This window comes from Cebus imitator, unplaced genomic scaffold, assembly GCF_001604975.1.
Source record: "Cebus imitator isolate Cc_AM_T3 unplaced genomic scaffold, Cebus_imitator-1.0 Scaffold110, whole genome shotgun sequence".
In the NCBI taxonomy this organism is placed as follows: domain Eukaryota; kingdom Metazoa; phylum Chordata; class Mammalia; order Primates; family Cebidae; genus Cebus; species Cebus imitator.
Genome location: NW_016107425.1, coordinates 6,048,702 through 6,075,423, shown reverse-complemented (window position 1 = coordinate 6,075,423; position 26,722 = coordinate 6,048,702). Strand labels below are relative to the sequence as shown.

Sequence of the window (26,722 nt, the reverse complement as noted above, 5' to 3'; positions counted from 1 at the left end):
GAGACCAAAACAATTGGGTAGGGGGGTTGGGGCAGGATGTCTGAGAGCAGGGTGGAGGCTAGAAAAGGCTCCAGTGGTCCCAACAAGAGCAGAAGAGGCTGAGGTGGCCATCTAAGTACTAGGAGAAGCAAGATTTGTTGGAACAGGAGAGGGCAGTGGCTAGGGAGCTAAGTGCTGCCCTAGGCTATAGGCAGAATACTGCCTGACAAGGTTGGTAGCAGAAGAAACTGCATGTTTTGAGAGAAAATCTGACCCAGGAGGACTTCCTGGTTAAGCGAAGCAAAGTAGCTTGTCCAAGAGCTACAGAGGCCCTCATGAAAACAGACTGTAGACAGAAGTCATGGCATCGAGAACTATGGATGAGGACTTATCCCTCAAATTTTCCATTGACCCTTCCAATTCTTTGAAATTCTGTACATCTTTTGTGATGCATTATAAAAATACTCTTTCCAGCTACAACCCCAACACATGTTGGGGGCTGAGGCTCAGCTACAGCCCTGGAGTACAGATCCTGGGTCGCAAGTGGATGAAGGGGTGAGAAGGGTTGGGGGTGGAGGCGGGGCTCCTCGGCTTCCTTGGCTGCTGTTGGTCTTTTGCTTTCCTAACCTGCCCTAGATTTTAAGAGATTAGGGAGGGTCCTTGCCCTGGGGTTGTGGGAGAACAAGAGGAACAACCAGCCCAGTGGGTGTGACTGACAGGACAGGGTGGTGATGGAGAAGGTGACTGCAAGAGCTGGATCAGTGGGCCTGCTCTCGGGAAAGACCTAAAGCTGTCCGTCTGTGGGAGTCGAAGATGTGCCTGTGTGGGTGTGAGGACTCCCCTCCCTGACACCGGCCCACTGAGGAGCTAGGGCCACTTTCTGCCTGGGTGTAACCCTAAACATTTAGGTGCCAGACACTGAGACCCAGCGGGCCAGAACTATGTGACCCACTACAGCAATAGGTTAGGTCCCAGAACTATGTTCTCCTGAGTCTGCTACTTCCTGTGTGTTCAAACCTGTTTTGTCCTCCATAGAATTCAAGAATTTGGTGAGTGAACCAGGTGTCTTTTGCTCTAAAAGTCTAGGCCTGATTACTCAGCAAAAGGGGGATAGATAATAAGAAATATATATGTAATGAATACTTGGTATGTGCCAAAACACTGGTTTAAGTACTTAACCAGTGAGTTAAAGTATGTAAAGCAGTTAGTGCCTGACATACAGTAGTGCAAGTAAGTAAAAATTCTCATAGAAACTCTTGAAAGTACTCTTATCCCTCGTTTTCAAAGAAATTAACAGGTGTAGAGAGTTGCAGTACTTGCTTAAGATCACACAACAGGTAAGTGGTACCATGGCAGTCTGAACCCAGAACTGCTGTCTTTGAAATCTCCAACCCAAAAGCAAGGGATCCATGGCTCCTTCCCTAAAATGGGAGAAAGTACTCAGCCCATAGGGTGGTGGCAATAAAAACACAACCCTGGGTGGAACCCTAGGGGCTCTGGGGAATGCCTAGTTGTAGAGGTGGAGGGAACTTGATCTTTGGAGAACAAATAATCATTAAAGGAGTGGGAGAGATAATAGACCAGTGGCTCTCAAACATAAGCTTGCAGCCTAACTGCCCTGTGGGGAGGAGTGCTTACAAAATGCAGGTCTCTGGGTATCATATCTGGATATTCTGATTCAGTAGGTCTGGGATAGGACCGAGAAACTTGCATTATAAACGAGAGATTTGATGCAGGTCTTCACTGAGAATCATTGCCCTCGAGAAGAGCGGGGGCGGTAGTGAAGCAAAAGACTGCATTGCTAAGAGATAACAGAGGATCAGTGGGATTGGGTCAGAGCATTATTTAAGTAAGGTGTCGCTGGCCCTTGAAGTTGATGCGAGGAACGCCCAGTGGAGCCCACAAAAGGCCTGAAATGAGCGAAGTGGTGGTAGAAGGGTGAGTGGGTGGTGTGAAGTAGACATGCGCATCTGGCTAGTTCTCTCAAGCTGCTGAGCAAATAGGATTTACCCAAGCTCTAAGAGTCTCCAGGGATTCCCAGGACCCAGGCTCCGTTCTAAGTGAGCAAAGGCAAGGCCCATCAGCCTGTTCGAGGTGGCACTAAAGGATGTGCTTTTCATGTCTGTCCATTCTGGGTACCAGGAATCTGGGCCAAGGTAAATGGCAGGAGGGAGGGGCTGGTTGGGATCCGAGGATTGGGCGCAGCTTGCCCCAAACAGGATTCAAGGAGCGCAGCACGAGGAAGTCGCGCCCCCTCTGGGAGGGTGGAGAAAACGAGGGGGCCCGCCAACCCGGAAAGGCCCTAGGCTCCCTGGCCTCGGAGCTGCTTCCACTGCCAATCTGGCGGAGGGAACCCCTGGGGCTGGGCGCAGCACTGTCGACCCTTGCTCGAGGCCTCACACACTTTGCGTGCGGAGGTAGAGGGCGGGGGAGAGGGAGGAGCGAGTGGCGAGCCCTCCGCTCCAGCCCTCCCGGCCCGCCGCAGCCGACGAGACGCTTGTCCTACAGCGCCTCCTCCTGGACGAGGCGCTAGACAGCAGAGCAAGGAGACCACCAGCCCCGGAAACCTGAGGCCGGGACTTCGGGCGGGCGGAGGCCTCCCCGCAACAGAGGCTCTTCCTACAATGTCCCCTGGGGCGGCCGGAATGAGCGAGAGAGCCCTGAGGCCGCCTCTCATCCCCTACACCCCACCCCAGCGCAGACAACAACCTCGTGGGCCAGAGGCGCTAGTCCCCGGTTAATTAAGCGAGTCCAGGCGAAAGAAGCCCTTAATTGTTCATTTATTATTTGACTGCTCTGAGCCGAGCTGCTGCCACTATCCCCCTCCCCAGAGCCCTCGAGCGTGCTGTGCTGGCGTAACAGGATCCAGGGATGGTCGAGCTGAAGGACTAGCCTGAAGTTTGGCTGTTTGAACAGGCGCCAGAAGGAAAGGCCTTTTCCCAAAGCAGTAGCACCAGGCTGAAAAAAAATCTAGACCCTTCCCCGAGGGGCACATATATACTATATGATGTGTGTGTGTGTGTGTGTGTGTGTGTGTGTGTGTGTATAACAACTGGAAAGAAGAGTATTTCCTTTGGCCCCTATCTCGTATTTGCAGCCTGTGTCTAGCATACAGATTTAAATTGGGGTGAGGTGATAAGTCATGATGATTGGAAATGTAGCCAAAGGTCGAACTGTTCAGCTATACAGGGAAGGCTGAGATAAAGGCAAGATGAGTAGCGAGCCTTGACTAGCGAGCCTTGACCGAGGGGGAATGGAAAGATCGGGTGTATCTTCCTGCTAGAGTCCACTCGCCCACTGCCCCCACCCGCGCTTGGCGGATGGCATCTCCGGGCTGGGCCATTTCACTGCACATGCGCTGGATGCCTGGCGCGCGTGTGTACGGAGGGCGCTGTGAGGCCCTGAGTGGTGCGGAAGGCGGGCACCGCGCACCGCTTCTAGGCCTGGATGCAGAGGAGCTTGAGAACCTCATCTCAAAGAAGCAGGAAGCATACTTTTCTTTTTCTGGAAAACCTGTATTAAAAGCCTCAACTGTCCTTTCTGATTTGCAAACCCTATTCCGCCGAACAAGCAGCATCTCCTCGTTGCCAATGAACACTCTAAACGTTGTCATGTGGATCAGAAATGTCACATCTAGGGCACTGCTTCCCCTGAGTCGTTCTTCAAGGCGGGGAAAACCACCCTGCATCCAGAGAGCACAACTTCTCCCTTACTCTGCAAAACTATCAAATCTAAAGGACCAGTCCCTAGAAAGAGGGCATCTGTTCACGCCATTTCAGAAAACATGACCCTAAATTGAATTTCAGTTGGAATTCTGAGTTCTTGGTGGCTTCTCCCCAGCTTCCGGTGCCCCCGCATCCCTACTCCGCTGCCTGGTCGCCGCATTGCGGCAAGGCAAGGCCGTAAATACCTCTAACAGCTGCCTGCCAGCCCAGGGTGAAATACTGTCTTTGTTCGATTTCCCTAGCCTCTCGGGTTCAGAAAACAGAACTCTGGCGAAATGTATTTATTTGTAGAAACATCCGACGGGAAAATACGCTTCGTTTTCAGCCCTCGTGGTTGGCTATATTCATCATTGCGAGTTTCGCTCTTTCTCCTGGTCCTCGAAGAGATCTCAAGCCCAGCTCACGGCCTGACCCGTTGTCACCAAGGCCGGTACATGCTATAGGCTCCCTGATCTATACGAGGACAGAGGTTTGGGCCAAGGACGCTGCGAGTTACACTTCCGGGCTTCTCAGCTCTTAGGGTCCCAGCGTTTTAAAATTTCGTGTTTTTTTGTTTTGTTTTGTTTTTTTGTTAGGTTAACAGAAACAATGGGGTTATTTCCGCCAGTGGCAACAGCACGAACTAGTCTCCTTGCGGACTAATGGCCCAAGTTCCTGTGATTTGCGGATTATTTCCCTTAGATGCAATCGACCATTTCGTTCCAATAAGAATTAATGCTACCACGGGGCTTACAAAGAGCTCTTCAGTCTTCCACATCTGCCCATGACATCAACCTGTGCTGTGTAATCGGACCAGCAGCCAACGCAGGTTTTCAGTTAGTCAAGCGCGCTAGGCTACAGAACCCAGGGAAAAGTAATGAAGCTCTGAACCTAGAGCTTGGCCATCAGGGCCACACCCCCACCCCCCACTTGGGTCCCATCCGACCTAGGGACTCTTCCTGTTCCAGATCTACTCGGCAGGGCCTAGAAACCATGATCCAGGTGCCTGCTTTTCAATGGGAAATATCTTTTTACTCCGATCAAAGAATTATCTCAAAGGCCATTGAACTGTAGTAGAGAAATAGTTACAAAATACAAACAAGCCAAATTAAAAACCAAATCACTCAAGTTTCTTATTTGTAAGTGATCAGAGTTAGTGCTCCAGGAGAATTTGCAGGCATCAACTGGCCACAAATCGTGGACCTCCATTTTGAAATGAACATGATTCCATCATTAATTAGAAAAAAAAAAATCTTTCCACAAAGATGACATTTTTTTTTGTTCAGAAACGCTTTTAAGGTCAATGCTGTTACATTGGAATTTTAAGGGAACAATAAGTTAGGATTTACCACTGGGTGCTTTGGGGACCATATCCTTGGCTTCCGCAGGGCAGTCTCATGCGCAATGCGGCAGATTGTCTAAAGGTTTCATTTCACAATGTTCATGAGGGAATAGGCAATAGGATTTGCGAACTGCATCCTCAAGTGCCATTCAAAATCAGGGGGAGAAAATAGTTTTTCCTTCTGCAAAGGATTTTCTTTTATGCATATTGTTTCAGTTCAGTAGTTTTGAAGTCAAGGGAAGGATGTTGCAATGTAATATTTATTGGTAGGCGGGGGGGGGGGAATCTACCAATACATTTAGAAAGCAAAAAGGTCTACTCTTTTCCTACTCTGGCAAGTAAGAAACACACGATGTTTGAACACAGAGATGCCTTGTATTTCTGAAAGATCTATTGGTTTTTTTCCAAGACCTGCACCAGATATTCTGATACCATTACCTCCGAAAACATGCATTCGTTTTGTGATATAAAGTAATTCAAATTAACCTGACAGATTATCATATGTGGGAAGAACCTATCTTGAGTTGTTTAAAAATTTCTCTAAGAGCTAGAGAAAAATTTAAAAATATTTAAAATTCCATCTCATACAACACAAGGCCCAATAAACCATCAACCATAGAAATAAACCAGCATCAGTCACCAAAGCCTAGATTCAAACACCCAGCACATCCTGGGAACACAGAATTTACCCCACCCCCACCCAAGCCCCAACCCTCAAAAAACACCTGTTAGCCTCCCAGGTACTACCGTAAAAACCACAGCTCTAAATAAAATGCCTTTAGTGACCCCCAGCAAAGTGGAGATGTTCAGGAGTAACCCGTTTACACACTTTCTCAGGGTGGGATTGAGGGGCTCTCCATCTAGGCAGTGGGATCCTGTCTGTGGATACCCGTTTCTCAGAATCTCTGGAGGAAATACTATTACCCCCTTAGACTTCTGAACCTAGCTGGATCCCACCCCGGGCCCCAGGGGACGCCCTAACAACGAAGTGATTGGGAGAAGGGGCTTAGACAACGACCCCTAGTTCCCCGGGAAATGTAGGGGAGCAGCTGGACTCCCCGAGCTGCCCAAGGAGGTCGGCGCCCTAGGCTTCTTGGTGGCATGCTGGGGCGCGGGGAGGGAGTGACTCTTACCCGAAGGTTGCCTTGCTGCAGGCGGCGGTCGGTCCGGGCGGCGGCTGTAATCCACTAGGCGCTGCCCCGAGGCGCGCACTCTCGGCAGCAGGGACCCGTTCATGTTGGAGGAGAAGCCGCGTCGGAAGCGCTCGGCTGTAGTCGCCCCGAGCAGGCCAGTTGCTCCCGGCAGGCGGTATCGGCGCCGGCCGGGAGCTCGGCGCCTAAAGCCCCTTCTAGGCCCTCCCTCCCCAGGCTCCCCCCCAGCTCCGGAGGTGGTAGCAGTGCAGACCGAGTGAGCGGCGGTGGGGCCAGGGAGCGAGCCGAGGCTGCCGCGGACTCCGCAATCCCGCAGCCGGCGACTGGAGCCCACCTCTGCAGAGACAAAGGTTAGAAAAAGAGGGGGTGAGGCTCTGGGACAGCAGAATGCGGGGGGAAATTCGCCTGGGAAATCAGGAAAAAGGCCGTGAAGGCGAGCGGCGCTTGCACATGACCAGCCGCAGCCAATGACGACCGCAAATAGGTCATAAAAAGGTCTATTACCAAGTTGTAAATTTTCTTCAAACAAAAAGGAATTTACTGCAATTCCTTGCGGATTTTGCACATACAGCTCGCAAGCGCCATGTTTTTTCCTCTCTTGCTTTCTCTCTCCCCCTCCTCCTCTCTTCCTTCTTCTCCTCCTCTCTCTCTCTCCATTCTCTCTCTCCTTCCTCCCTCCTTTCTTTCTCTGTCCTTCTTCACCTTTCCCTTTTTTCTTCCCTTCATTGTTCTTCTCTCCCTCCCCCACTTTCTCTTTTTCTAGGAATGTGCGTGTGTGTGTGTGTGTGTGTGTGTGTGTGTGTGTGTGTGTATGCTTTTCTTTGGTTTGGCTCAAAACCTCTGCGCAGTTGGCCATTGTGAAGGAGGGAAAATGAACTCAATGTACTGCTCAAGCTCTGGGGAAGCAATCCCCACAGCAACATACCCCCATTTCTTACCCTGTGCCAGGCACTTGGCTTCTCCTCCCCTCCCTTCAGGAAAAGGCCTGTCTCCAAAGCCAGTCAACCACTTTCGGTTTTCTCCCCTCCCACTCATCCCCTTGCAAGCTAGCCCCAATGATCCTGGGAAGAAAACCCACCCAGTCTCTGCAGGCCAAGAAAGTGTGCCCCCCCCACTCCAACGCAAATTGGGGTCCCTCCCATTCCCTGGAGGTTCTGCCATAGGATAATCACCAACCAGCTTAAAGGCTGGAAATGGTTTTAGGTACTTGTCAATCTCACCGAAATATCCTTTTGAAAGCCCACTGCCTGGTCTTTCTCCACAGAAACATCTTTCTGGACAGACAGGGTGGTGGTTTCTGGATTCCTTCTGAAACTCCTTGGTCTATGTCCCCCTCTAAGAACAATTCTCATTGTTATGGAATTTAATTCTAGTTCTTCCCTCTCTCCTTGACCCCAAATGTTTCCCCATTGAAAAATTTGTTCAACGAAATACTGGAAAGGGGTAACATTTGTTCAGGAAGAGTGGCTTCCTCAGATCAGTCTAGAAAAAAAAATTCCTTTTCCTCAATTGCCAGTGTCACATTCCCTTTATATTTTTCACAGGAACTGCTCTGGAGATCTTTCCCTGAAGGTAAATGTCCTTGGCTGGCCTCCAGCATTCCCCTTATGGGCATAGCCATGCAGCCTTCAGAACCTGCCTGAAAGAGGTTCACCACCCCCCATCCTTTTAAAGACAGTATCTTTGGACTTACAATACTATGTTACAAATATTTGCATTGGATATCTGTGTATAAGTTCTCTGCTATTAACATCTTCACACCCAGTAAGTACCTAAGTGTATGTGGACTGAAGCAGGAAGCGGCACAGCACTCTGAAGCAGGCCATTTGTTATCCCTTGAAAAAGTTCTGATGACCTTGGATGTTTTTGATTAAAGGACTTTTGCTGCCATCTGTCAGCAAAACTCATATTCTTTCTAGAAAAAAGTCCAGTGGGCCCTAACTTTGCTGGAGGGAACCGCAGCAGCAACCAGGGTCTATTAAAATGTCCTCTCTCCTTCCGTGTTCAGCCCCAGATGCCCAAGGATTCAGCAAACACCGGGGAAGCAGAGAACACAACAAGCTTGGATGTGAAATAGCCCTACCTTCTGTATTGCAGAAGAAAACAATATTTTAAATTACACAAGCAGATGGGGCTTGTTGGGCCCTCACAAGCCCAGAAGACTTCACACTGGTATACTGGGGTGTGTGTGTGTGTGTGTGTGTGTGTGTGTGTGTGTGTGGAATTAAGCAAAGAACTTGTCCAATTCCAAAATTTTCTGAGAAGTAATCTCAGTCAATTTGTCTCATTATCCTCTCCCTATCTTACCCAAATAAAAGCAGAGCTTTACTACTTTCCTTTTCAGCTTGGGGAATGAGGGCCTCGAAGAGACTTTGCACTGAAAAAGCAGCCATATTTGCATTTTCTCCACTTGTGTGGAGGTAAGCGATGTACTGGGCTTTGTGGAACCTCACAAAATGGCATCCTTGAACTGACTTCTCTGAAAACCACTGAGACCCACATGCTCTTTTGTGTGTTTCTGGTTGTTGCAAACCAAGAGCCTAAATCACTCGGAAGGCCTGGTTCTTTCATTCAGCGTTAACATTGGAGAGTACTATTTTTCTCTAAACCATTTACAGACCTCTCCAGGCAGACTGCTGCAGTCCAGGGCTGAAAAGTGCTACCTGGGATGGCAAAGCATTCTCTGGTTTATGCAAATTTCTGCAGCAAAAAAATGTTCGCTTGTTGCCTCAATGCTCTGATGTTGACACATTTGAGCCAATTAGAAGGGCACCTTGTGCGCAAGTCACTGCCAGTCTGTCTGCATGAAACATCATAATGGGGGTGGAGATGTCTAGTCAGTGTAAGAAAGAAGGTGGCGAGTAATTCCCCAAGGTCTTTATTTGAACACAAATCTATGCTCTTTCCTAGCTACAAAAGGAAACATTTACCTACATTTATAATCAACACTCTGGGCATGTGTGTAAGCTATGTATACATCCAAATTTATATTCTAAAATACACCAGCTATTGCAACAGTCTTTGTGCATGAGCTATGAATTTACCACAGTTTAGGGGGCCAGTGGGGCCAGAAGGTACGCTTCCAGACCAGCACAGAATGCTGAAGAAATGACATTTTTACCTACCCTTCCTTCCTTGATTTCCAAACCCATCCATACATTAGGGCTCCCACGTGACAGTCTTGCCCAAATCATTTCAAGATTCTAAAAGCATTTGGTGAGCATCCTTGAGCAGTAGACAGCCAGTTTTGCTAATATACAAAGGAGTCCCAAGTCCTTTAAATCCATGGCAGCTAGATTTCAGCCAGCACTTGTCTTTGGATGGTTTACACTGGAGGCTGTTCCCCAGCCTCATGGCCCTTGGCATCCTTACTCTGTATCAGCCGACAGCAGAGTCTCAAGCAGTGCACAGAGCAAAACATTCTCAAATCCAGCATATGCATTTACAGCTGTCTCTTGGAGTGTAAATGTTTTAAGTCTTGGGCCACCTGTGACTTAAAATTATCTTTCTTGGTTCAGGTCGGACAATGTCACAGCCATCACTTCTTTCCAGCATGGAAAGCCAGGTGGTGCTTTCCCTCTGACCTGGCCAGTGGCAACATTTCTGTGGCCCAGGAAGCTACGGGCAAACTGCCCAAAAAAACCCGATGGGGTTACCCTGGCCCAAAACGATAGTATTCCATTTTCTTACCTATGTAATAAAAGCAACTCTGGAAATAAAAATGTACCTCTTTGAAAACAAACATGGTTAGAGAAGGCAGAGAGCTCTTCGATGACTACCTAATAAAGGTGCTTTCCCTTTTTCGGGAATAAATGTTACTTTACTTGAATTTCTCCTCTATTTTCCCTGCTCCTCTTCCCTGCCCCCCACTTTCCCCTGTAAAATGGCAGCTGCAGGAGCAGCCTCCAATGGAAAACGGATATCTTGTTAATAACAGATGCCAAAACCCAGCATCAACACTGGCTCAGTGGAATAAGCTGTGGTGTAACCTGGACTCTGGGTCGTCTCCCACTGGGCCTACAACTTGAGTCCTTTAAGAGGTTCAAAGCTCTTAAGAGTATCTTAGCAAGATTATTTAGAGCAAGATAGACTAGCCAGCCCCCTCAGGAAAGAGAAGAGGCCCCTGCCGCATTTTTTTTTTTTTTTTTTACTCGAGATGTGTGTAACTCCACCCCTTTCTTATTAAACAGAAGCCTAGTGACTCAGGGAAAACGGGTATTTGCGGCGCTCAAAGACACTAACTCTAGATAAAGACATTCATTTCTTTATTAAGGAGCTAGAGACATTCTGGAGTAGTTGTTTACACTCAGATTTTTCTGCGTTTCCTCTCAGGGCTTGTTTCAAATAGGTGAGGCTATTGCTTTTTTGAAGAACAGCAGAGGGTGTACCAACCGACATCGCACACAGTAAGCTGGTTTAAAACTAGCAGGCGAACAGAGCAAAGGCAATACAAATAAATACGGCATCTACTGAAAAAAAAAAAACGGAACACAGCAGCAGCCACGGCATACAGAGCTAGAGATTTCGGGCGATTACAAGGGCGGTTCAAAACGAAAGCAAGTTAAGAAATGAGATGCATTCTACAAGGCGACTTGCCAGAGTGAAAAGTTAATGAGTAAAAATGTCATAATTAATTTTTCAAGTATTTATTCACTCTAGATTATTTAATTTGTGTGTACTACAGAAAAATAATTGTCAACTTTGACATTGTCTTGAAACTCTTGTCACTGGCCCAATCTTTTCCTGAAGTTTAAGGAAGCTGCAGAGCTGGACTACACGTCACTCTTCAGCTAACGTGTGCTTTCAAATATTTGGCCCAGCCTTTTCCCCGAGATATTATATTTAGAAAATACACAAAGAAACTACTTAGGAGTAAACAAAAGGCACCCGAACCATTCATTATAAAAAAAAGAAGAAAAAAAAATCCATAAATAATACTTTGTAATCAAATAATATAAAGTAAATATTCTGCAGACATAATTTTTTAAAAAAATTTATAGACTCCTTTTAATTTACTCACCATACAGATTAAACGTTCAAGTGCACTTGTTTAATAAAGCATTTTATATTCAATTATTAAATGCTAATCATTAGGAAGTTTACGTTGTTCAGGAAAATCACCAGCTCAGACATTAAAAACCATTATAAAAATATAGCTACAAGGTCAGTATCAAATTACCCTTCCATAGGGCAGCTCAAGGACTGCTTCTATGTGATACCAGAAACTTTTTAAAACACCCAAATCCCTCTCAAAGCGCAGAAACCTCAAGAGCAATGATATGAAGGTAGCTTGAAACACAGGTAAAGTCTTTTTCAACAAAGAAAACAGGTGGTGTCCACAGCATATGGTTATCATTAGTTTTAATAGTCTGTGGTAAAATTTTAAAGGTAGAAGTTAATTTGTCGGGCCTTCAGCTATGTCTTCCTCCAGCTCTTGGGCTTCCTTTTTGGTTTCCCTGTCCTTCACCTCCTGCCGGGAAACGGGAAATTTATCCTTGTTGTTTTCCTTTTTCCATTTCATTCTCCTGTTCTGGAACCAGATTTTTACCTGTCTCTCCGTGAGGGCTAGGGCGTGGGAAACCTCGATTCTTCTTTTCCTGGTCAGATAGGGGTTAAAAAGAAATTCCTTTTCCAACTCTAGAGTTTGGAAGCGACTGTAGGTTTGTCTTCCTCTTCGTCTACCAGGAGCTGCTGATTAAAACAAAAAACAGGGGAAATAAACGTTTTAAAAATGTAATGGTGCCTCTGCATGTTGCTGAAGGTTTGTGGAACGAGGGGTCTACAGGCTCCGATATATATAGAGTGCGCAAGCAAGAGGGGCAGAGAGAAGGTCTTCACAATTATTCTCTCCCCATCATCTTTACATGGTTTCTACTATTTTTTTTTTTAAGTCTGTATTACTTTATGAATAAGAGCCACTGTGGCTACAGAAGAAGGAAAAGGAAGGGGAGAGGGAGAGGGACGGGGAGTTTTAAAGCCCGAACGTGAGATGAAAGCAGATTTCTTCCCCTCTCCCCTCTTAAAAAAAAAAAAAAAAAAAATTGCATCCCAACCTTGTGGTCTCATCCAGGGAAACATTTGAGAAGGAGACGAACTCTGATTTAAGTGGTCTGGGTCCTCGCCAATATTACCACTGGACGATTTACAGTCAGGATATTGTACCAGCTCGGCCTCTTGCTGGGTCGTAAAAATCGGCTGTCTCTGTAAGTTATCGTATCCGTAAAACTTCGCGGGCTCCCCGTGACAAGCAATCCCGCCGCAGGGGGGAGGCGGCGGCGGAGGCAGAGGATGCGGAGGAGGAGGGGGGGCGGCCTTGTAGGCAGCGGCCGGGCTGCCCCCGCCGGGATGGAAGTAGTCCTGGCCCGGGCCGCCCCCACCGCCGCACCCCGGTCCGGAGGGCGGCGGGGACGGGTGCGGGTGCGGGTGCGCGTGCGCCTGCGGGTGCGCGTGCGGGAAGCCGGCGGCGCTGTTGCCATAGAGCTGCAGGGCTGCTGCGGCAGCGGCGTGACGGCCGCCGACCTCGGGCGCGAAGTGACAGTCGTAGTAAGTGGGATTGATGGCCTCGCCCGCCGCCGCCGCCGCCGCCTTGTACTTGGAGTACAGCGGGTTCACGAAGTACGAACTCATTGGGGCGGCGGCGGCCCTGGCGGTGCTAAGCAGGCAGGGAACGGCGCCTCTGCTCGGCCGCACTGCCGCGGGGGCCTCTGGGGCGGCTGCTCTGGCCGCCTGGGCCGCCGGGCTACTTCGGTGCTGCCGCCCGCGCGCCCGCGTCGCTTCTGAGGCCGGGCAGCCGCGGGCGCTCAGCTACTGGACGCTCATGCCCGGCTCCTGCGCCCGCCGCCTCGGCCTCGCGCCGCCTCCCTCGCGGGTCGCGGGGCCTAGCCCAGCCCCCGTGCGCCGCCGCCCTCCCGGCCTTTCTCGGCGCGCCTGGGCTCGGCCGCAATATAATCGCCGACGCCCCGGGCGACCAGCCCCGCTGCCTCCACTGTTTCCTCTCAGGCACCAGGAGGGCCTGAGCGCACCGGGACAAGAAAAAAAGTGCGCCGGCCAACGGGGACACTCTGGCCTCGGTTTACAAACCTCCGCTCTGGAGGGAAAAGAAAAAAAACCCTCTGCCCGCCGCCACCTCTCACCGTGTCCCCCCCGCGCCCTCCGCCCGCCGCTCTCGCCCCCGCCGCCGAGGCTGCCGCCCCGGTGCGCACAGGCGAGGCATTTTCGCAGTACAGCGCTGTACGGAGAAGTAGCGTGCCGGGGGCAAGGAGCCCCGCGGAGGGATCCACGCGCACTTCAGTGGCTGCGCCCAACGGACGGAGCGCCGCGCCCGGCCCGAGATGCCTCCGCCGGCCTTAAAGGGGGCCCATAAAGCTGCACTGCCAAGGGCTCCTTGTGCCCCCGCGGCCGCGGGAACGCGGGCCGCAGCCTGCAGGGAGGGGGCGCGGCGGAGCCTTAGACTTGGGGGAGGCAAGAAGGCCACTCCCAGGAGGCTGCGGAGCAAATGACTCCCTCCCCGAGCTCATAGGGCAGCCCAGCAGAGGTTGCCCGTGGCTTTTGCAGCTCTGGACACGCGGGCACAGCCCAGGGAACGTGGACAAGAGGTGTGACGGACCGGACCGTGCATTTGAGTAGGGGCATATCGAAGTGGTTGGATTAAAAGCCGCTAGTGTACCCCCAGTTCCTGGCGTTATCAAATCAAATCAAAACCCTTCTTTTCCAGCCGAGTGGGCTGTGGAAATCAGATGTACATTTACCCTTGACGCACCGCATGCCTGGCCGAGGCTCCCAGGTTAATTGATATTTAATGGAAATCATGCCCATGAATATAGTTTCCATCATTTCACCCTTGATAGACGTCAGCACTGGGCGCAGGGGGAGGCTGAAGAATGCAGGAGGGGGGCATTAGCCTTGCTGAGACAGTGAATAGAAGAGCGGATAAAACGTTCTGAGGCGGGAAAAGGGGCTCACGCTGGGGAGGGTGACATTTCCTCGGGCAGGAGGCGGTTCCCGGGTCTCAGCCCCAGCGCGCAGCGGACCAGGGCGGGTTGCGGTTCCTGGAGGAGCGCGGGGAGCGAACGCCCGCGAATCCCCCCAGGAGGGCCGGCGTTCAGATGGCGCCGGTTGCAGGCAGCTGCAGGCGGCCCATCTTCTGCTAACGATCCTAGTTCCTCCGCCAAGCCTGTGAAATTGCTGCGGAGAGAGCGCGCGGGCCTCAAAGTTACGAATTTTTCCCAAAGCAGAGGAAGAGAAGGCTCAGCCTAGTTTGTGAGCAGTGATGAAGAAAAGCAGCCCGAGTCATGTGGGCCAGTCGAGTGTGAATCGACAAAGTATTCCTGATTTTAGCAGCTCTCTCCAAAGCTGCCTGGCTCCCCACGCACTTCCAACCGCCTCCCACACTCTTCCTTTCCCTCTCTGCTCCGGTTTCAGTGTCCAGTAAATGCAGTGCTTATTTGGTGTGTGTGTGTGTGTGTGTGTGTGTCTTCTCCTCTCCTGTCCGGCCTTTTTCGTGGGCTCTTTGGATAACTGAGCCCCATTTCCTTTGGGATAGGTACTACATGTCGTGAGGGCGGCAGGCCCACAGCCTTGGAAACAGACCTCGAAGGCGCCCCCGCTCAAGCTAAGCGCACCACGCCGGCTTTCCACACCAAATGCAAATTTCCGAAAACCCCAGACGGCCTCGGAGACGCCACAGGCCGGCCAGCGATTTCAGCTACCCCTGGCTCCTTGTGGGTTGGCCCAGCCTGCGAGCGCGATCCTGAGGTGTGTCCGGGTGGACTGAAATATCATTTTTACAAATGGAGAAAATGAAGTCGAGATGGACAGACGTAGTGAGATGATAATGTCTGACTCAATTATTTCTACTGGGAATGACTGACAGTGGTTAAGGTAAAGGAATCGTTAATGAATCTGGAGATGATAAAGACGTGCTTTATTTAATTTTCAATTAGTAGGGAGTGCAGACTTAAGGTGGAGAGCAAGGGTTTTTTTTGTTTTGCTTTCTGTTTTTGTGGGTTTGTTTTTTCTGCTGGTTACTGCCAAGTATAATCACTTTCGTTAAATCCGTAGGCGAACCAACTGATTCTGACAGTTAAGGATTTGTCCTTCAATCTTGCAAATACCCAATTAAAAGATTATTATTGTCAATAAAGCCTTGGAGCTACCTTTGTAATTGTGCCCCTTTTTTCAGTTTGGCATATGTGTGTGTGTGCGTATTTGAACCCTGGATAAATGAGTGGATTTTGGAATGGAATGGGGAAAAAATGGAAGAGAGAGCCAGGGTCTCAGCAATACCAGGCACCTTCTAGAACTGCGTGATTCCTCAGGGAAAAAAAGACAAACGAACACTAGAAAATTCATTCATACATATTCAGGCCAAATTTAGAAAACATTACAACACATTTCCTCTTTGGACAAAACAATTTTTAACATGTATTTAAGCATTCCGCTTATAATATGAGTAGAAAAAGAGCGCGATTACCTTAGTAAGCAAAGATCTATGCTTTTTACACGTTTCTGTTTTGCTAAAATACATTAATTTATCATGTTTTGTAGGCTCAGCTGTGCCATAGTCTAAATTTTCTGAAGCACTGACTGAGCCAAAATTTTATGCCCAACAAACACGAAGAATTTGATAGTTCACCTCGTTTATTTTTGTTAAATTTATCCTAATTTGGAATTAAAAATAAGATTGTAAATATTTTTAATCAAAGCCTTCCGCAGCAATTCAGGCTTTACGAGATCAGAAAGTGGAGCAACAGCGCTCTCTAGTGGCCAAATGCCACCTCCAGTCCACTGAATTTAACTTCCTTTTATTCATCTCAAACCAATTCTAATCTTGTTCTTTAGCTTGGGGCTTGGACTGCTGACACTAATAATGCTTCATTCCTGTGACTGTCAACAAGTGAAGAGCAGCAAACAGGGGCTCCTGCATGCCTAGGATATTCTAACGTGTGCTCCCGACAGCTTCCAGTAGTGCCTTTTCTAAAAGGTTTCAGCCTTTCTTTTGCCAGATACCTAAGGTCCCCATGCTGTAACCGTCCAGCTGTGCCTTTTAAAACAATTATAGGACAGGCTAGATTTAACAAAACCTACAACTTTCTAAATATCAACTGCCAAGAGGCTTTTTCTTTTCCAGAGGAACCAGACAGTTTGGCAACCAAGAAATTACAGAAGTCAAGCATTCTTGTGTTTTGTTTTTCTCTCACAGCTGTTGCTTTTAGGATTAAATCATGAATATTTGCTATTTTAACAGTGTAACTTTAATGCTTTGGACTCACTTATCTGGGCGATTTTGGGAGGAATCGAAGCCAAATCAAAAGCTTTTTGCTGGATCTCTGAGTGGCTGTCTGGAAAGTCCCTTTGGGTTTGTGTTCGTTTAAATTTCTACGGACAATAAATGGGATTTTAAAAATGTGTATCAAAAGTCATTGAACTGAATTGACTAGGAATTCAACTAGAACTTTTTCTTAAATATGACTATTCAATTGGCTTAAGTGTTTCTTGTTAATCTTTTTACTCATCTTCAAAAATGCTCTTGTCCAGTTTAGGTGTAACAATCATATTTTTAAAAAGTGAATAGATATAAATCCCAACAATCTTTTTCCTTCAAAGTTTGGAGTGGAGGGCCAGAAAATCTTCTGAATAAGCATCTAACTGCATCTTTTCCCTCCAGCCACACTCCTGGGATCAGTAACCGCTGGACCCCCAAATAACAGGCCAATTTTTTGTTTGTTTCCAAATAACCAGCTAAACCGTGGTCATAGTCAAAATCTTATAAAATCCCACTGCCTTAGGCTACTTCCAGCACCTGGTTTATTTCAAAAATCAGAAATTCATCACCTCTTCCTTGCTACGTCTCTCATGTTTATTTCCTAGGTGCTCACACCTCACCCAGGGGCTCCCATGCCCCTGCCTTCTTGGTCCAATGCAGTCTTGTTTATATTTTATTGTCTAGATTTTAAGACCCAATTTTGTCTGCATTTTTCCTTTCCTCCCACAAACACAAACATCAAAATGAGATGGTTTCAAAGCAAAGTGCCGGACCTGTCGTAAACTCATTACCTCCAGACGTCTGGCCGGCTAGATGGCTTTATGACACCTTGGCACTTCCTGTTTTCAAAGAGCCCTAGGTACTGGGCTGGCCACTGGGGCAGGGGTACGCAGCACCTTCTGCCGGATCTGGGCCTTGGCTTTCCCTCCCAGCCCCCTCTGCTTTTTCTTCGAGTCCCCTCTTTCATCAGGATTCCCCAAGATCTTTGCCACCGCCCCCACCTTCCGCCCAGCCCAGGCCACCCGGCGCCGCTGCCTCTTAGGGCTGCAAAGGCTATGCTCACCCGAACCCTCACTTACAATGACCTTCATTTTAGCCCCTGAATGCAGCCTCCAGAGGGCCAAGCTGGGGGCTAAACATACAGAGAAGCTGGGGGGGAGGCGGGAAGGGGCGGTGGGTTGGAGGTGGCTGGGGAGGAGAGCCTTGACCATTTTGATCGCTAAGGTCACTTTGGGGCTCTGGTGGGGAGGGGCAGAAGCTCACAGCCTGACCGGCTGGGACCTCTCGAAGCCAGCCAGCCTGGCCGAGCTGGGGGAGTTGCTCCACCGTGCAGAGTTGGCTTTTCCCTTGTTTGGAGAGGGGTTTGGAGGCGTGGGCTCCAGGAGCCTGGGAGGACTATGGTGCTTTGCACCCAAGCCCCAGCCTGAAAGTTCCTGGCTTCTGGGGCCTGCTGGCTCCTCTGCGCGCTACTGGTAGGCTGAACTGTGCCCAAGCACGGAGTTCCCAAAGGAGCTGGAACAAGGCTTGGGGAGGCACCAACATCCCCCCAGGGTCTGTGCTCTAGGCCACACCTCCCCACACAAAGGGAAGCTCAGAGACACATCAGAGAGATCTGTCAGGTGGAAGGGCCAGGGATTTTTAACAATGTCTCCCTCCCAGGGGTGAAGGAGAAATATCCTGAGTGTGATATTTTGCAGAGAGGCAGAGAAAGCAGGCACACAACGTTTAGGGCCAGCGTCTGGGCTCCATTGATCAGGTCAGCATTTATTAGTAGGAAGCGGTAACATTTACAACTGGTCCTCGGGCAGGAACTGGGAGAGCCACCACCCGCGGCCGCCCACGCAAGCCCAGCCCTCAGGGAAGAGAGCGGCACGTCCAATGCACTGAGGAAGAAACCCCAACCCACCCGAGGCCCTGGGTTCCTCTCTAGGCCTCACTGAAGATCTTCGCCGAGGTGCCACGGGCTCCCTGAGGAAAGGGGGCTTTTGAAACTGTTGGGCAACCCGGCCGGGTTTCGGCAGGGGCTTGCAGCCGGGGTGTCCGCACTGTTGTCGCTCTGCCTTCATTCTTGGAATTGGGGCGCGCTTGGCCCCTGTTTGGGCAGTGCTGGGGGTGGGGGGACTAAACTACAGCACTGTTCAGAAACATGAGGAACATTTACACAAGAGAGGGCTCCCCAAGCCAGCGTGCACTCACAAAATATTGCATTTCCTAAGGAATCAATGGAGCAGGAAAGGGAGGGTGTGGGATAGGGTGAAACCCCAAAGCCACTTGGTTTTTCCAACGCGTAGGCGAGCAAATAGAGTCCCCCAAATACCTCACAGAGACCAACCACACAATCACTTCTACCTTAAAAAAAAAAAAAAAAAAAAAAAAGAAGAAGTCCAAGTCGTTGGAAAGTTTCTGGAAATCAAGCACCCACAAAGGAAAAAACAAAAACCAAAACCGCTGCCTTTGAGCGCTCCCGACAGCACGGCACCGGGTCAGTCTCCTTTGGGGCATTTCTCTTTGCTCATCTTTTTCATTTTCATCCTACGGTTCTGGAACCAGATTTTGACCTGTCTCTCTGTTAGGTTGAGAATCCTCGCCACCTCGTAGCGCCGGTCCCGGGTGAGGTACATGTTGAAGAGGAATTCTTTCTCCAGCTCAAGCGTCTGATACTTGGTGTAGGGACAGCGCTTTTTCCGGGTGGAGCGAGCGTGGATCCAGTTCGCTGCGGGGTTGTCTACAAAGAGGGGGGTTTGGAGACAGGGAGCGAGGGGCGGAGAGGAGGCAGGGAGAGACGACAGGGTGGGGAAGAGAAGTCGTTAAATTAATTTCACCAAGGATGGCCGCTTTTCACAACTTGGGGGAATTATCATAAAAGCCTTAATGCCCGCGCTCTGTTTACCGTACAAACCGAGCGCCCAGGGTACGTGGTTATGGGGAGCTTTTTTATGGATGCGTGTTGTTCGCCTAGGCTTGGGTAGGCGTCTAGACGTTTTTATAGGTTAGTAAAACTATCAGTTTTGCACATTCGAGCCTTACAGGTTTCAGCAATAAATCAGGGGGCAATTTCTTTTGCACTTACTTGGGTCAAGTTGCTGCTGTGGCGGCTGTGGATGCTGCTTCTCCTCCTCCTTCAGCGGGCAGCCGGGGCTCGGGTGGTCGCTGCAAGCAGAGGGCTCCGACGAGCCGCCCGTCCCGTTCCCGGTCCCAATCCCTGTCACGGGCCCGGTTCCCCCCGCCGCCGCTGCCGCCTTGTCCCGCAGAAACGAGTTGCACGAGAACTCGGGGCCGCTGCTCCCCTGGGACTCCCGGGCCGCGGAACACTCAGTCCGTTTGGAGGAGGAGGATAAGGAAGTGGAGGAGGTGGTGGAGGCGGCCGTGGCGGGGGCCGGGGCCGCTCGGGTTTCAGGCTTAATCCCGTAGTGGCGCCCGTTGGCTGCGCCGCCGGGGCCAGGGCTGGGACCGGGGCCCGGGCCGCCGCCTCCACCCCCGCCACGGCCACCGCCACCGCCACCGCCCGCACCGCCCGGGAAGCCTGGCAGCGGCTCCATCCAGGAGCGCACATAGCGGCCAGGCTCGGAGGCAGAGGCGGCCAGGGGCGGCGGGGGGACGTACGGGTGGTAGAGGCCGCTCATCGCCGCCGCCGCCGGGGGCTGGGCGGGCACCGCGGACCACGAGGCTGAGAACACGGCCGATTTGGGGGCAAAACTACACGAGGCGAACTCGGCTGCGGCGGCGGCCGGACTATCAGCCACACCTGCAGGCCGGCCCGAAGCGCCTGGCCCCGGCTGCCCGAAGCGCGCCACGAACACCTCGTCGCCCTCATGGCCTATAAGCGAGTCCACGTAGTAGTTGCTGAGGGTGCCACTGGAAGACATTTTGAGGCGACCCGCGCTCCCACCCAAGGTTACTCTGTCCGCCGCGGAGCCGCTCCCCGCCGGCGCCCAAGCCGCCGACTAGTTCGCAGGCTGCAGCCTCCACCATTGGTCGCGCGGCCCACGTGATCATATTTACCAATACCGGGAGTAAATCAGTCCGCTAAACTGGGGGCTGCTGTGATTAAAAAAAAAAATCATCAACGTAAGAGCCGCAATTAGAGCCCACAGGCCCAGGTCCATGAGCCCGGCTCTGCCCGGCCCAGCTCGGCCGGGCCCGCCCAGCGGCTGCCGAGACCACAGACGCGACTGAGGCCGGAGGAGGCGCTGGGGACTATTTGTTCGCTTCTTCTCGCGGCCCTTGGTCTTGCAGTCCAAGCCCCGGCGCTGGCTCCCCAGCTCCCGAGCCGCGGGCGGTGCGTCCAGGGCACACGGAGCGGCCGGGGACGTGCTAGGCCGGGTGTCGCCCGAGGCAGGCGGGCCCTCGGGGGCGGCCCCTGGCGCCCGAGGGGAGCTGTTCTCCCCTCTCCTCTCTCCCTACCCAAACTCACCCCTCCCCACACATCCCCACACACAGGCTCGCTCACAGCTTGTCGTGTTGTTTAAAACAGGTGGAAGACCTCTGTAATGATATTATGCCTTTCAATAAAAATTTTATGAGGTGTATTTGATTATAGATTAATGTGTCCCTAATAAAACGGACGGATGGAGCAGCTCAGAGTGCCCCCTCCCCCTGCCACACTCACACACGCCCCGCGCGGCCACACACACCCCGACGTGAGGCTGGGCACACGCCGCGGCCCGAGGGGCGAGCCGAGCCGCCTGGCGCGGCGGCGGCGGACGCGAAGGGGCTTCTGCTTGCCCGCGGAAGGGCTGCCGGGCGGGCGAGTTGGCGGAGCACGGACAGTGGCGGCCACGGTGCCTCATCTTCTCCGGTGCTGCTGGAAAGGCCCTGGAAGAAAACACGCCACAGGGCAGAACCCAAATGCTAGAGCAGCCTGCTCCCGCCCGCCGTCCCAGCCCTGCCTCAGTGAGTCTCCCCAGGCAGGGCCGCTTCGCGCGGTTCGCACTTAGAGGCCTCAGAGGAGACTCCCAAAATGTCTAAAAATCTGGCCGAATGGCCGGGTCCTTGGGCCACTCCCTTCTGAATTTTTTTTCCCTCCAGAGGTGAGGCTAAGCAGCCTTGAATCTGAGGGAAATGCCCATTGTCACTCCCAAATCCATGGTACAAAGCCTCGGAAGCCCGGCTGGGAGCCGAGACAAAAGCCGCCGGGCGCTGCCGGAGGAGGGCATATTCCTCGTTCCACAAGTTGTCTAGCGCATCTTTGGAGGGCTCCTGGCCCACTTCCAGCCCCGAAAAGGAAGAGAGTAAATGGCTACTTATGGCCTGATTGATTACCTTTGCCAATAGCTTTCTGATTTTTGTTCCAGAGGGGATGCCTTTGCCTTGTAGCTCAGGCTTTCCTCGAGACATGGCCCCCTAACAACTACTGGCGCTCCCCACACGCTCGGAGAAATGGTTAAGTCAAAATTACCCTCCTCCTGCCCAACCGGTGTTAAGTCTGGGGCAAACCTATTCCAATGTTTTCAATTCGGCATTGATTCCAAGCCCTCTCCCCCACCCCCAGGAAATGGCCCCCGAAAAGGGTCTGTCTTGGAATGTTCCTGGTTTGGGGGAGGAAGTTTAAAATTCTAAAGGCCACTGTCCCAGAGACTCCCTGGATGAGGACTTAGAGCACCTAAATAGTTTTTCTTAGGGAAACATTTAAAAAGGACGAAATGGAAAAGATGTGTTTTGTGAAACTGCTGAAAGCTGTTTGAAACCGCAGGCTGGACCTGGGGTAACGAATTTTCTGTTCGCTTTTCCACGAAAGGCCTCTCCTCCCTTCTCCCCCTCCCCCAACAGGACTAGATAAGTCTGGGCTCTCTAGCGGGGATCCTGCAGAAGCCGGTGAAAGCTGGTGGGAGTCTCCCCGGCCATGGCAGCAAATGGAACATTGGACTTCATGGGAAGTCATGTTCATTTGCAAAATTTTCAGTCACCCTTTTTGCATTTTCTTGCATCCCAGATGCAGCAGCTCCAACCAGCACTTGTAATTAAATAAAGGAAAGACTGACTGGGGAAAATCTTTTCATTTCTTCCTTTAAAAAAATTTCATATGGGCCACTAAAAGGTAATGACAGAGCACAAAACCCATCCACAGGGAGACCAAGGCAAAGTGGGATGGGAAAACTCACCCATCCTCGGCTTCTCTGAGGTCTGGCTGTCTTGCGCTTGGGGTGGGGGTAGGGCTGAGGGAAAGGGGGCAGAATTGGATCCGCTGCAGTGCTAAACTGCTGCTTGTCCTTGCTCCTGTAATGGAGGCCGGCAGCTTCCAGGTGGGCAAGACTAGCTTCAACCTAGCCCCTGATGATTGCTCGCCAGCCAGAAATCACCAAGATGCCACTGAAAGCATTAAAAACAACACAGCCGAAACCAAAGAGGAGAAAACACACAAATGGGAAGCTTTGAGGAGAAAGTGGCTTGGGGTATAGGCTTACTTACCAGGCTCAGGCCAGAGGGAAGCTCACACCCATTGAGAGTGGCAATTATGTTACTATCACTGGGGGCTGGGAAAGGAAAGAGGAGACTCCCCTTCCTCCCAATTATGAAAACTGCACTCTCAGGCTGGCTTATCACTCCTCTTCCCCAACCACTGCCAAAATCTGACACCCTAGGCCTCCTCCAGCTTTTTTCACCCAGCTCCCTTCCCCTATTAGTCTATCACTCCCCCACTCAAATGCCCCAAACAAGGTGTTTAACCAGTAGATAATCTCACCATAGCCTTTCATTTCCACCATAACATATTTCCATTTCAGAAAGCAGAGGGAGCGAACTCGTTTCCAGAGTTTATTGCATTATACATGCGACCAGAACATGCACAGAAAGGACAGGTTGCTGTTGTACTTCTACCAAACCACAGATGCACCACAAGGGAAAGGCTACAAGGCATAAATCGTCAATGTTCCATCTCACCAAAGACAATTGCTAAATTCATTTGTGAAAAGATACATTGGAATGTGCTTTCTTAGTCCCCCTCCCTCCAAGCTTGTGGGTTTTCTTAATATTTTATTTTAAATATATATGTCATTTTTAAAGTACTGAATGTATTCAAAATGCCATGAATTCATGTACTAACCACACACACAGACCTTTTGTGTTAGGAAAGACATGAAAAAGTCACATTGCTGGATGGATGGATGGATACTCTACAATAAGTTAAGACCCAAATGAAAATGCGCAGTAATAGTTACCCTGCATTACGATGAAAAAATAATAAATTACACGTGCTAAGTTTTTTTATATATATATATATATATATATATATATACTCATAAGGATTACAGATCACTTGCAGCACGAACATAATGACCCCAAAGTCACATTCTAGCAGGAAAACAAAATACAACAAAACAAAAAACAAAGAGCGGTGAAGGTTTTGTTTCCGCTTTCCCAGTCCTCCAGCACTGGGCCCTGGAACGGGGTGCCCCCTCTCCAATCCTGGCCTCTGACCGGCCTCAGACCTAAGAAAACGTGAGGTTGGCGGTCAGTTCTCGGATCCGGTTCTCTCGGCTCATCTTCTTGAGTTTCATTCGGCGGTTTTGAAACCAAATCTTGACCTGCCTGTCGGTGAGGTTAACGCTCTTACTGATCTCTAGGCGGCGCTCGCGGGTGAGGTACATATTGAACAAGAACTCTTTTTCTAATTCCAGCGTTTGGTGCTTAGTGTAAGGGCACCTCTTCTTTCTGCCACTCTTTGCAGTGAGCCAATTGCTGGTTGGTGTATCAGACTTGATTTCCTCTAACAAAATTAAAGGGAGAAGAAGAAAAAAAAATCAAGACGGTTTTTTTTTTTCTCAGTCTGTTCAAACGTACCCTTGGCCATGACCCTGCTGGCAGCCAGGCCGCTTTGGAAAATGCTAGTATTAAACATTACTCACATCAAGTGGGCCCTGGAAGGGAATCTTACATTGATGCTACATTACTTAAATGACATGATAGCAGGACATTGCATTTGGGTTCTCTCTCTCTCTTTCAACTTTCTGACTTGTACAAAACATTAGTATAATAGTAAACTTTCCAGATCTCCCCAGCAACATTCTAAGAGTTCAGCTCCTGACAGGGCCAGAGGGGAATAAGCCACAACCTGGACAAGCCTACCAATCCCACTGCTGCCTCAGGTCCCCCAGTCTGCCGCTTCTTCCCCACCTCTCCTAGGCAGTCAGGGAGCCCCACAGTCAGGTTTATAGGTGCCCATTATCTTTCAAAAGATACATGGGGAAGCAAGAACACCTTCCCCACCCTGCCTGGGTATGGCTGCATTCCCCAGAATTTCCTGAATTTTTCATGTCTTCTTGCCCCCACACAAAAGCACTCCCCCAGAAATGGAGCCCCCTACTGTAGCCCACCTCTGAGCATTGGGGAAGAGGAGCAGGGGTAGGTTTCCTTCTCAGAAAGCCAGATCCATGGCTCTTTGCCCTAGCCCAGCCCTAAGGCTGGCCTTACAGAGTGGGCAATGCGGGTTCCACTCTCCCCCTCCGCTTTTGCCCTCTTTGGCGACGGATTGCAAAGCCTGCGGCACTTTTCCTAAACAAAGCCAAGGTTACCTAGTCCAGCAAAGGCAGGAAGTCCTGTTCACCAGCCCAAGCACCAACCAGCCCAGCCATCTCGTTCTTCTCACCACCCCCAAGCTCGCAGGATGCGGGGTGCATACACTTGAACACGAACACGGTGCCCTGGGTAACCTTAAAATGATTATTGGGCTCAAGGCAAAACTGGAACTGCAAATCTGAGCAGGAGAAAGGAGGCTCTGGGGTCGTGTTTACCAGCCGCAGGTCTCCTTTGCGCTCTTTTGTTGTGTTTCAGGTCTAGCTCAGGAAAAATAAAACCGGCAAGCTTTTCCTCTGCCCGGGCGCCATCAGCGTGGGGCCAGGACTGGCGGGGAGGGCCAGGTCAGCAGGGGAGAAGCGGGGACTATCTCAGGGCTGAGATCACCCTTCTAAAAGCCAGGCGGAGCAGCACCTGCCAATTCGGGCGCAGGCTCGGCGCTGGGCACCCGGGCGCTCCCTCTCTGCCGGTTCCCGGGCTGCGCGCCCCGCTGGGGAGGCAACTCTGCTCATACCGACCTTTGCTTTCCTTCTCCTGCACTTCGGGACTGGACACGGAGACCTCAGCCAGGCAGCTTCTCTCTTCAGGAAGGCCGCCTTTGGCCTCGGGGCTCTCCACCTGAGAGACTTTGGTGGGCTCCTGGCCGTTCGCGGGCTCGTTCATCTTCTTTTCCATTTGCAGCTGGGCAGCCGGGAGCTGCGGCTTGGCCGCGCCACGAGGGTTGAGCTGGAGCATGACAGTGGAGCTGCCTTCGGGGCTGTTATTGTACTCTTGGGTTTTCCCGGTGGCGTAGGTCTGACTCAGTCTAAAATATCCAGGGACGGGAACCTCAGGGTTCTCAACGGGACAAGACTCAGGGACCAGCCTCTGGTAAGAAGGTACCTCGGCCGAAATGAGTTTGTTGCGCTTATCAGAATACATGCAGCAATTGGATTCTTCCTTAATGTTGGTGGTGAAAGAGCAAGTGGGGACTTGCTGTGTAACAGGTTGCTCTATTCGACAAGATCTGTTCGGGTCTGTCCAACTGTCTACTTGAGGTATATAAGGATGCACATTCATACCCATATTTTGGTGGTTCACTTCTCTTTTGGCCAGAGACGGGAGCAGTCCACAGGTTTGCATTCCATAGGTCCCCATGTCTGCGCTAGGTGGTGGCATGTACATGCTGGCGCTGCTCGAATAAAAACTGTCACTCCTGCAGGCACTGATCAAGGAATCTACTAAAAAAGTATTAGCAGCAGGAGAGCTGTTGGGAAAGGACATTTTGGGGAGGAATTTGAAGAAGAGAGATTGTGTCCTTTGTAGGCTGACATCTCTAGGAAAACATTCCCCGTGTAATTGTGGATGCCTCTGCCGACCACATGACAACCAAGCCAATGAGATTTGAAAATGGCCTTGAGCCGCAGCCTCCTCTCAGGTCACGTGCTCCAGAGCCCGGCCGGCCGGCCGCGTAAGCACGGACAACAGCGACATCTACTACGCGCCCGCGATAGTGCGCGCTGGAGACAACCGGCCCAGCGCTCTCCGCAGCCCTCCTGTCCGCCTCTCCAGGGCTCGCTCCGCCAGCCCGCCCCACTCGCGTACCCCTCTTCGGCCACTGGGCCCAGCCGGCAAAAGGAAAGTCTCGGCCGGAGAGAGCTTCCGAGTGGACACTCACGGACGGGGAGGGAAGCCAGAGTACCCTGGCGCCAGCGCACAGAAGCATCTCCCCCGTACACATCCAGGCAGAACGCGCTTAAGAGGGCCGGGTCCAGGACAAGAGGGTGGGGGC

The 26,722-nt window shown here is 51.0% G+C and overlaps 3 protein-coding genes across 5 annotated transcripts; all 3 read right to left on the bottom strand.

Moving 5' to 3' along the window:
* Positions 1–10,428: 10,428 nt before the first annotated feature.
* On the bottom strand, positions 10,429–13,265 carry HOXD8 (homeobox D8). Of its 3 annotated transcripts, XM_017538280.2 has the most exons (3): positions 12,230–12,830; positions 11,725–11,867; positions 10,429–11,646 (listed from the first exon to the last, which is right to left on the bottom strand). In XM_017538280.2, the coding sequence occupies exons 1-3, from the start codon at positions 12,801–12,803 to the stop codon at positions 11,572–11,574; spliced, it is 792 nt and encodes a 263-aa protein (XP_017393769.1). In that variant the 5' UTR covers positions 12,804–12,830; the 3' UTR covers positions 10,429–11,571. The 3 variants fall into 3 exon arrangements, with proteins under 3 accessions (XP_017393769.1, XP_017393768.1, XP_017393767.1); XM_017538279.1 differs by having other exon boundaries at positions 10,429–11,864; positions 12,230–13,265; XM_017538278.2 differs by having other exon boundaries at positions 10,429–11,867.
* Positions 13,266–18,188: 4,923 nt separating this feature from the next.
* Positions 18,189–20,788, bottom strand: HOXD9 (homeobox D9). The gene is made up of 2 exons (XM_017538275.2): positions 19,511–20,788; positions 18,189–19,165 (listed from the first exon to the last, which is right to left on the bottom strand). The coding sequence occupies exons 1-2, from the start codon at positions 20,304–20,306 to the stop codon at positions 18,924–18,926; spliced, it is 1,038 nt and encodes a 345-aa protein (XP_017393764.1). The 5' UTR covers positions 20,307–20,788; the 3' UTR covers positions 18,189–18,923.
* A 2,388-nt stretch (positions 20,789–23,176) lies between these two features.
* Positions 23,177–26,290, bottom strand: HOXD10 (homeobox D10). Its single transcript, XM_017538276.2, has 2 exons — positions 25,470–26,290; positions 23,177–24,145 (listed from the first exon to the last, which is right to left on the bottom strand). Exons 1-2 carry the CDS (start codon positions 26,212–26,214, stop codon positions 23,868–23,870), a joined length of 1,023 nt encoding a protein of 340 aa, XP_017393765.1. The 5' UTR covers positions 26,215–26,290; the 3' UTR covers positions 23,177–23,867.
* Positions 26,291–26,722: the final 432 nt, after the last annotated feature.

Excerpts from the sequence above, each read along its gene's own strand:
- HOXD8 (XM_017538278.2), bottom strand. The coding sequence starts at position 12,803 with ATGAGTTCGTACTTCGTGAACCCGCTGTACTCCAAGTACAAGGCGGCG. Across the intron at positions 11,868-12,229 it reads TCCCTGGATGAGACCACAAG|CAGCTCCTGGTAGACGAAGA; the intron begins GTTGGGATGCAA and ends TGTTTTAATCAG.
- HOXD9 (XM_017538275.2), bottom strand. The coding sequence starts at position 20,306 with ATGTCTTCCAGTGGCACCCTCAGCAACTACTACGTGGACTCGCTTATA. Across the intron at positions 19,166-19,510 it reads ACAGCAGCAACTTGACCCAA|ACAACCCCGCAGCGAACTGG; the intron begins GTAAGTGCAAAA and ends CCCTCTTTGTAG.
- HOXD10 (XM_017538276.2), bottom strand. The coding sequence starts at position 26,214 with ATGTCCTTTCCCAACAGCTCTCCTGCTGCTAATACTTTTTTAGTAGAT. Across the intron at positions 24,146-25,469 it reads GCAGGAGAAGGAAAGCAAAG|AGGAAATCAAGTCTGATACA; the intron begins GTCGGTATGAGC and ends TAATTTTGTTAG.